At 41.7% G+C, this 10,718-nt stretch overlaps 1 protein-coding gene across 3 annotated transcripts in view; it reads right to left on the reverse strand.

The window, feature by feature from the left end:
* The window catches only part of LOC122549456 (DEP domain-containing protein 1B-like), a 30,810-nt gene that overhangs the window by 17,451 nt on the left and 2,641 nt on the right, over positions 1 to 10,718 (reverse strand). For all 3 annotated transcript variants that reach the window (XM_043689323.1, XM_043689314.1, XM_043689305.1), the window contains exon 2: positions 4,608 to 4,873. In XM_043689323.1, the coding sequence (XP_043545258.1) occupies positions 4,608 to 4,873 (266 nt within the window). The remainder of the gene's footprint in view (positions 1 to 4,607; positions 4,874 to 10,718) is intronic.

The following is a 10,718-nucleotide window of genomic DNA, read 5'->3' on the forward strand; positions in this document are numbered from 1 at the left end:
GTGCTAGTAGCTTAATGGAGAAAGACGGGTGCTTGGTTGCATTTGCCTAAACCAAGTAGCTAATTAGTGATTATTGCTAACTTGTCTCAAGTAAAACTAAGGTCTTTAGTTTGTCAGTAAGTAATTCTTTTCTCCTTTTTTCTTAAAATTAGCTCATTCAGTACAAGATTGATATTAGTGTGTTTAAAAAAAATAAATTCAGTGCTCAGAGCAGGATTCTTCAACAGTAAGAACAGGGATACAGTGACTTAATTAATAACAAACAAAAATAGTTATGACGGGTCAAGTGATGAGCTGCAGCATGCGGGAGTGGTTGGACACTAAGGTGATCTACAAATATATCAAAACTAACAGCTTGAGCAACTTTGGATCAAGCAGAGGACCTGGAGTCAGAGCATTATGCTAAATTAGATTAGATTAGATTACATTACAGTGTGGAAACAGGCCCTTCGGCCCAACAAGTCCACACCGACCCGCCATAGCGCAACCCACCCATACCCCTAACCTAACACTACGGTGTAATTTAGCATGGCCAATTCACCTGACCTGCACATCTTTGGACTGTGGGAGGAAACCGGAGCACCCGGAGGAAACCCACGCAGACACGGGGAGAACGTGCAAATTCCACACAGTCAGTCGCCTGAGGCGGGAATTGAACCTGGGTCTAGTTAGGGAGGGGTAAAGTTAGCTGGACAGTATGTTCCAAGAGGCAGTCACACACCTTTGATTAGTTAACTCAAACTTGGTGTGTAATGTAGGACAGGAGAGTATGACTGCCATAAGGCATGTATGAGGAGTAACAACGCAGCTCTCAAGGATCCTCTGTCCATCCAAAAGTAACAAGACGTTTGCAAACTATGTGGACGAGTGGGGAATGAAGGGACAATAAGTGAACACCATGACACAGGGAGTCATTCAAATTTTCGGGGAATTGTGGGTGGCGAGGAAACAGGAATGTAGTAATGGTAAGAGACTCTATAACTAGGAGGATAGATATTGTTGTCTGAAACCGGGACAGGGAGTGCGGATGGCTGCTGTCATCTGCTTGGTAACACCTCTCTTGCTTGAAAAGGAAGAGAGGAACTTGGATTGGGAGGGCAGGGATCCAATTGTTGTCATCCATGTTATATGAACATTGACAAGATGAGTGAAGAAATCTCTCCTCATCTCAGTACTAAATGGTATATGCTGTATCCTTAAGACTAACACCTGGTTCTTGGGTCTCTGCCATCAAAACACCATTCCTACATCTACCCTATCTACTCCTATTAAAATCTTAAACAGGATTCTGAGATCTCTTTATTCTTCTAAACTTCAGTGAATATAGTCCCATCAAATCCAGTCTGACCTCATAGTTCAGTCCAAACATCCCAGTAAACCATTGCTACAACCCCCCTTTAGCAAGAACATCCTTCCTCATGAGACTAAAACTACACACATTATCCCAGGTGCAGTGCCCCAAGGCCCCTTGGTAAGATATCCCTGTTCCCTTACCCAATTCCTCTCGCTATTAAGGCCTATGTACCATTTACGTTCTTTAATGCCATCTGCACCTGCACACTTACATTCAACGCCAGTGTACAAGGACATCCTGGTTTTGTAGCACTTTTCCCTCTCTCAATTTATAGTTATTTAACATTATTACAAGGAGATCAAAGCTGGCAACTAAATATTCAGAGGTGCATGACTTTTAAAACATGACACTCAGGAAGAAAAAGGAAGTGGGTTGGCTTTGTTAATAGAGGATGGAATAAGTACAAAAGCAAGAAATTAACTTAGCTGATAACACCACTCATTTGGTGTCTATAAGAAATAAGGGAAGATAACATTGGTGGAATTAATCTACGGGCCCCCTATCAGGAGCTGTACTGTAGGACAGAATCCTTTACTGGACAGACTATTGAGTATAGGAATTGGAAGGTCATGTTGCAGCTCTGCTGGACATTGATTAGGCCACTTTTGAAATATTGTGTGCAATTCTGGTCTCCCTACTATGGGAAAGATGTCACGAAACTTGAAAGGGTTCAGAAAAGGGTTACAAGGATGTTGCCAAGACTGGAGGGTTTGGGCTATAGGGAGAGCCTGAATAGGCTGGAGCTGTTTTCCCTGAAGCATCGGAGGCCAAGGGGTGACCTTATAGAGGTTTATAAAATCATGACGGGCATGGATAGTGTAAATAGGCAAAGTCTTTCTTTTCCCTGGAGTGGGCAAGTCCATGACTAGAGGGCATAGGTTTAGGATGAGTGTGGAAAAAATTATAATGGACCTAAGGGGCAACTTTTTCATGCAGAGGGTGGTGCATGTATGGAATGCACTGCCAGAGGAAGTGGAGGAGGTGGTACAATTACAGTATTTAAAAGACATGTGGATGGGTACATGAATAGGAATGGTTTAAAGCATATGGACCAAGTGCTGGCAAATGGGAGTAACTAGGTTAGGATATCTGGTCGGCATGGATGAGTTGGACAGAACTGGAGATGTTTCCATGCTGTATACCTCTGTGACTCTAAATCATAAGATAATGAGGGCATGTTAAAAAAGACATTAATGTTCTTGTAGGTTGGTCAGATCAAATTGGCAAAGGAAGCTGCGAGGAAGAATTTAGATTGTTATAGAAAACTATCCTGAATACAATGTTATGGATCCAATGTGTAATGAGGCAGGTTTAAGAAATGATCTCAGAGTAAAAGATTTTCAAGAGAACAGTGACTACAAACCAAAAGCTAACTTCTAATATGTAAAGCGTAAGGAACTTGGGTTGGAAACATCTGTGCTATACCGAAACAAGGATAACTGCACAGGGCTGAGGGCAGAGTGAAATAAATTGAAACATAATATAATTAAGAGGCTTGAGAGGGTAGATGTGAGAAGTAGATTTCCAAAACAATGGGAAGCAAAGACTAGAGGTTATAATGTCAGACTAGAAGGTCACCCATTCAAGGAAAACATTTTTTCTGAGGGTAATCAATTGGCGGAATCTTTCACTGCAGAGGGCTGTGTTTGGATTTGAGTTTGGATTATTAAGTTTATTCAAGGCTGAGACAGACATCTTTCCAGTAAGGCAACTACAAGTTAGAGGGAAAAGGCAAAAACGTAGAGTTGATTATCAGATCAGCTGTGATCTCATTGAATGACAGATTCAACGTCCTACATTTACTCCTCTGTCTTAGGGAATAAACGCTGGCCATAGGAGTAGACCATATCTCTAATTGATAAACAGGTAGTAAGTCACATTTCTTTGCTAGAATCTATCAACAATTCTGTTAAGGGATTTCCCAGTTTTTGAATGAGTGACAGTGGTAACAGCAATACAGTAGCTAAACTTATACTGTGCAGTAACATTACTAAAAATGGATTTGGTTCCACAGCAACACCGTAGTTTATGCTAATGCAGTCTATATTCAGAATAATCAAACGAAGTGGGTAATAAACTGAAGCAAAGATATGCCGAATGTACACATTGCCCTACTTCATTTAGTTTGCATTCAACAAGGTGATTTTTGGCTTGATAAAAATCATTATTGACAAATCTTTCAATGTAGAGATGGCAGTGTACTTCACCTCTTGCCCTCGACCCAAAATGTTCCACTAAACTTGTTTTAAGAATTTTATGCAATCTAGATTAGACTGTCAGTTGATTATAATAGAGTAGGAGTCTGGAATAACACTTGCTTCTGGAAATGCGATTGATCTAAAACCAATCATTAGAGACTGCCTCACAGCACAAATCTAGAGGTTGATGAGACTCCTGGTCAAAGATGGTAAAACGATCAGAGAAATATTATCATAGAAATATTTGCCGCCAAATTACACTTCTGGTAAGCTTAAAATTAAAATTTCAAGAGGATTTCAAGTTCTATGCAAAAAGGATGCCTGATTGAAAAAGAACATACACAAGACAAGAATGATCACAATTTAAAACAACTTGTAACATGAAAACCTCTACAATTCAAACAAAAAGAATGATAAAAGGATCGGAGAAGTGACTTAAAAAATTAAAATAGGTGAGTATAGATGGCGGTTGGTATTACTATTAAGAGAGTCCTGCATATAAGCAAAAGAGTATGCTTAACATACATCAATAAACTTCAGCTTAAGAAAGTCATTGCATTGGAGTAAAGTTAACATCGAAACAGCCACTTGACTAATGTGAGCTAAAATGGGTATGACTAGGACCATAAAATACTATTTAATTGAACAGGGCCAGAAGGAGATTCAACAGAAAAGCCTTGACACCTCAACAGGTGACAGTGGGTCTTATCTTCAAAAACAAATGCCACATGAAGGAAAGGGGAAAAAAACTCCACCAAATTTACTAGAACAAAAATCCCATTAACTAAATAGTAAAAGGTTAAGTTGCCACAATCCTAACAGATCATACAGCTGCTCTCTAGTTGAAGACAGCAACTGGTAGCAGTCTAACCCGAAGGTTACCATGCCACAGGTGAGGGCAGAGGTTGAGCAGGAGTGTCCACAATGGCAACCTCAGCTGGTGTGGGCATTAAATCTGTGCCGTTGGCATTACTGTGCAGCGCAAGCCTACTATCTAGCAGCTGAGCTAACCAACCTTCCAACCTTCACTACAACACAGTAAATAATTGTCATACCTGTATAATCGATTATTATCTTCAAAATCTTCTTTTCCCCATCTTCCTTTTATATCTTCAATTACATGGTTTTTTAAGAACTTTTTGAGTAACTGCACAGTCTGGTAACGAGTAACTTCAGATCCAAAATTGGGATTACTTCTCAGGAATTTATGTAACCAATCAACACCTTCTGAGGCAGCAAAGCAGGAATCATAAGTACGGAAGTGAAGACGATGCTTCTTCAGGGGCATCCGAGCTCGAAATAGCTCAATCGTTTCATTCCACTAGGAGTCAGGAGGAAAAATAGTTATCAAACCTATTTACGCTAGCAAAGGCATTTTCAAAAGCAAGAATTGAAGTTAACCTGCAAATAACATCCCATCATGTCTGGGAACATCAACTTATAAAATTACAGTTTGAAAATCCATGGAAACAGACTGCCATTTGAGGTTGCCAATCTCTTAAATCAGCTCTTAATTAAATCACCTTTTAATTCGGTCCAGAGTTGGCTTCTAAGAATATAAATAGGAGCAGCTATCCCTCAAACTGCCCTGCCATTCAACAAAATAATGGCTGATCTGCCCCAGGTCTTAATTCCTCTCTTGTGCCACCTCAGCATAGCCATCAAATCCCTGATATTTCAAAAATCCATTGACCTCCAATTTAAATACTTTCAGTGATCTAGCCTCCAAACGGAGGTAAAGAAGTTCAGATTATCACTATCCTCAAAGAAGACATTCTTTCATGCCGGTTTTAAATTAGAATTTAAAGGGAAATTTAAAACTACGTCCCCTAATTTAATATTTCCCGACTACTGGAAACATTAATAACATCTACCCTGTCAAGCCCTCTTAGAATCTTCTTTATTCCAATAAGATCACCCCTCATTCTTCTAAACTCTAATGAATAAAGGCCTAACCTACCCATTTTTGATAAATCAATCTCTTCATTCCAGGAATTAGCATTGTGAATCTCTGATGAACTACCTGCAAGGCCAGTTCAGATGGTTTTAATCAACTTGTTCAAACATACTATGTCATGTCTTAGGCTAGAGGGACTTGAATCCCGACACTATCATTGTGCCACAAGACCCCAAATGCAACTGAAGATTTGCACGACAATTAACAGTAAACAAAAGGCTCATCCAGAATTTGAACAAGGAATTCCTTCTTGAATGCCTCAATTTAACTTACCTCTGCCACACTTCCCAAAAGTGCATTCGATATCTGAACCACTCAGGCAAAAAGATTTGTTCTTACATCACGTTTGCTTATTTTGGAAAAATCCCTTTAAAAATCGTATCTTCAGGGAACTGATACAAGCAGGAGCAATTTTCTTCCTATCTACTCTGTCCAGCCTCAATTTTGAATACAGATCAAATCAGGCAGTACCTAGCCAAGGAGAGGCGAGGTTTGATGAGGGATAGCCAGCATGGCTTTGCCAGAGGTGGTTGTGTTTCACAAATTTAGTTGATTTTATCTTGAGGAAGTGAAAAATAAAAAAATCAGTGCTGATTTTTCCTAATTAAAGCATCATTCTATGTGAGTGCTAATTCTACCTGATAAGTAGATCTAGAAGCTTCCCATCACAGAGGTTGAACTGGCTGGTCTGAAATTGCTGGATTTAACCTCAACCTTTTTTGAGCAGGGTGTAATGCTTGCAATTTCCAGTCTTTTGGTACCTCAAATCTATGGAAGACTGAAAGATTATGGCCAGTTTTCCTGCAATTTTCACTCACTCGAGTGATCATTCTCTCCAGTTACAGCTTGGTTCTCTTTCCACTAAAATGTATCAACCCCTCACAGCACAACATGAAGCCCAAAACACCTAGTTTAAAAATCACCATACTCTTTGCTACCTTCTCCCACCCTCCTCTCTGACCTATCACCTCCATCCCCAACCCCCATCAACTATTTGTACTCTCTGCTACCTTCTCCCCCCATCCCCATTTATCTCTCCACCCTGGAGGCTCCCTGCCTCCATTCCTGATGACGGGCTTTTGCTCGAAACGTCAATTTTCCTGCTCCTCGGATGCTGCCTGACCTGCTGTGCTTTTCCAGCACTACTCTGAACTAGACTCTGGTTTCCAGCATCTGCAGTCCTTGTTTTTACCTAGTTGATTTTAACCCTACTGCTAATCCTCTTGCAAGGGATGCCTGCCTTGAAGAAGTTTTCCTCCTCTCTCTACAAGAATATTCTAAGCTACTTTCTCCCCACCCCCACCCCCCTCTCATTTCTCTCTCCACTCTGCAGGTACCCTGCCTCTATTCCTGATGAAGGGCTTTTGCCTGAAACATCGGTTTCCGTGTTCCTCAGATGCTGCCTGACCTGCTGTGCTTTTCCAGCACCACTCTAATCTACACTCTGGTTTCCAGTATCTGCAGTCTTTGTTTTTACCTCTTTTCATAGCTAAACTGCTCCATATCAGACGATAGCCTGGTGAACATTCTCTGCACTCCCTTCATCACATCCTTCCTAGTGTGGTGACCAGAACTCCACATAGTATTCCAACTGTGACCTAACCAAAGTTTTATACAGCTCGAACATTATATTCCATTTTCAGTTAAAATGTTTCTTTTTTAGAAACTAAATTTTCGTTATATTTATTCTTTCCCGCAGGTTGCAAAAAATAAAATTCCCAGAAGTTCAATTTTACCAAGAAAAGCCATTTCCCTCCTTGCCCTAAAGGTCTATTTAAATTACTTCAGAAAATTACAAATAAACCACTTCTGGTCTGGACCATTTCCTGCAACTGCCCAAAGTTGTGATCTGATAATGTGCAACAGTCCTTCCTTAAATGTGTAATTATTGTACTTCCTCTAATTATGAATATCTGAGACACAGAAATGTTGTTGCAAACTGAGTTTAATAGGTGTGAAAGTTCAAGGGCTTGTCGGACCATCATGAAGCAATGAGAGCTTGGTCAAGGTGGCGAATTGGGAGTGCCTCAAGAAAGACAACGTGACAGGGAATCGTCGAACTTCAGATCCATGACCCAGGCCATGGAAAGCATGGCTCCAGTGGTGAAATGAGTAAGTTCAGGGATGCTCAAGAGGGCAGACTTACAGGAATGCACATCTTGAAAGGCTGTGGGGCTGGAGATGAGAAAGCGAGCGAGAGAACGACAAAGCCATAGGAGGCATTTGAAAATAAGGATGCAAAATTTAAAATGGCGTCACAGATTTTGACCAACAGCCAATACAAGTTAAGTAAGAAGAGGAGCAGCAGAGTTTGGGATAGCTGCCATTGTGCATAGACTAAAACATGGGCGGTCAGCAAAGGTGGGGCAAACCAGTCTAGAGATAAACGTATGGATGAAAATTACAACACGAGAGCTGAGACAAGGGCAGAATCAGGCACTTTTATGGAAACAAAACATCATAGTACAGTTATGCAGTCAGATCTCATCTCAGTTAAACATCGTAGCAAGAATGTCAAGTTTGATTCAATGACAAGCAGCTGTCAGGAAGTGAGAAGGAATCAGTGGCTTGGGAAATAAGTTTGTAGCAGGTATGAAGGCAGGAACGTTAGTCACCTCAATATTTATTGGGAGGATTACAGCATTACAGGTCATAGGAATAAATTAGAAAACTAAGGTAAACAGTTGAGAATATCAGTGTTTCTGACCAAGTCCATGCCAGTACCTAGCTTCAAGAGAGACCTTCACTGTCGCCCAATTTCAGGGACCAACTCTTCACCACTGGGCCCACTTTGCTGAAGCCACTAAACTCACTCCACTGTCAGGCCAGGCCCACTCGTCCTGCTTCGACTGCAGATGTTGCCTTGCTGGCACCACCATCTTCAACACAACATAACTAACATTACAAGGAACATCCCAAGACTCCTCACACGGAGCTGTAACACAATGTCCCAACTCCTATAGGCTGTTATGTTGAGGTTGTACAGGACATTGGCAACACCTCTTCTGGAGTACTGTGTGCAGTTCTGGTCGCTCAGTTATAGGAAAAATAGTTTTAGCTCTAAAAGGGTCAAGAAAAGATTTTCCAAGATGTTGCCAGGAGTGGAGTGTTAACAATTACAAAATTAATGCTGGAGATATGCTGCAGTGAAAAAACGTCTAAGAAGTTGACGGGTGACCTTGTGGAGGCTTATAAAATCATGATGGGTATACATAAGATGCTTTTCCCTAGGTTGGCCGACTTCAAAACTAGGGGGCATATTGTTAAGGTGAGAGGAGAAGGATTCAAGACAAGTGGCACTTCTTTAAAAAAAAGGAAGTGGCTTGCATGTGGAATGAACTTCCAGAGACAATACTGGATCCAGTTACAGTTGCAATGTCGAAAAGACATCAGGATAATTACATGAATAAAAAATGTTTGGTGGGATATGGACCAAACCCAAGCAAGTAGAACTAATTTTGTTTGGGATTATGGTTTGCATAGACCAAAGGGTCTGTACCCATGCTGTATGACTCTAACAACATTGACCATTTAGAGTCATAGAGATGCAACATGGAAACAGACCCTTCGGTTCAACCCGTCCATGCCAACCAGATATCCCAAACGAATCTAGTCCCATCTGTCAGCACCCGGCCCATATCCTTCCAAACCCTTCCTATTCATGTACCCATCCAAATGCCTCTTAAATGTTGCAATTGTATCAGCCTCCACCACATCCTCTGGCAGTTCATTCCATACACATACCACCCTCTGTGTGAAAAGGTTGCCCCTTAGGTCTCTTTTTATATCTTTCCCCTCTCACTCTAAACCTATGCCCTCTAGTTCTGGACTCCCCCACCCGCAGGAAAAGACTTTGCCTATTTACCCTGTCCATGCCCCTCATGATTTTTATAAAACTCTATAAGGTCACCCCTCAGCCTTCGACGCTCCTGGGGAAACAGCCCCAGCCTGTTCAACCTCGACCTATAGCTCAAATCCTCCAACCCTTGCAACATGCTTGTAAATCTTTTCTGAACCCTTTCAAGTTTCACAACATCTTTCCGATAGGAAGGAGACCAGAATCGCACGCAATTCAAAGTACAAAGGGATCTGGGACTGCAAGTTGAGGATCTCTAAAGGTAAACATGCAGGTTGAATCCATGATTAAGAAAGCAAATGGTTGGAATATAAAAGCAGTGATGTGCGACTGAGACTTTATAAAGCTCTGGTTTGGCCCCATTTGGAGTACTGTGTCCAGTTTTGGGCCCCACATCTCAGGAGGGACACACTGGCACTCCAGCGGAGATTCACACGGATGATCCCTGGAATGGTAGGTCTAACATACGAGGAACGGTTGAGGACCGTGGGATTGTACTTATTGGAGCTTAGAAGGTTAAGGGGAGATCTAATAGAAACTTACAAGATAATACATGGCTTGGAAAGGGTGGATGCTAAGAAATTATTTCCGTTAGGCGGGGAGACTAGGACCCGTGAGCACAGCCTTAAGATTAGAGGGGGTCAATTCAGAAAAGAAATGCAGAGACATTTCTTCAGCCAGAGTGTGGTGGGTCTGTGGAATCCATTGTCGCGGAGTGCAGTGGAGGCCGGGACACTAAATGTCTTCAAGGCAGAGATTGATAAATTCTTGATGTCACAAGGAATTAAGGGCTACGGGGAGAACGTGGGTAAGTGGAGTTGAAATGCCCATCAGCCATGATTAAATGGCGGAGTGGACTCGATGGGCCGAATGGCATACCAAATGTCTTCTTCATTATTCTATCTACCTGCGAGTCCACTTTCAAGGAGCTATGAATCTGCACTCCAAGGTCTCTTTGTTCAGCAACACTCCCTAGGACCTTACCATTAAATGTATAAGTCCTGCTAAGATTTGCTTTCCCAAAATGTAGCACCTCGCATTTATCGGAATTAAACTCCATCTGCCACTTCTCAGCCCATTGGCCCATCTGGTCCAGATCCTGTTGTAATCTGAGGTAACCCTCTTCGCTGTCCACTACACCTCCAATTTTGGCGACATCTGCAAACTTACTAGCTGTAATTCTTATGCTCGAATCCAAATCATTTATGTAAATGACGAAAAGTAGAGGACCCAGCACCGATCCTTGTGGCACTCCACTGGTCACAGGCCTCCAGTCTGAAAAACAACCCTCCACCACCACCCTCTGTCTTCTACCTTTGAGCCAGTTCTGTATCCAAATGGCTAGTTCTCCCT

This window comes from Chiloscyllium plagiosum, chromosome 1 (assembly GCF_004010195.1).
Source record: "Chiloscyllium plagiosum isolate BGI_BamShark_2017 chromosome 1, ASM401019v2, whole genome shotgun sequence".
NCBI lineage: Eukaryota > Metazoa > Chordata > Chondrichthyes > Orectolobiformes > Hemiscylliidae > Chiloscyllium > Chiloscyllium plagiosum.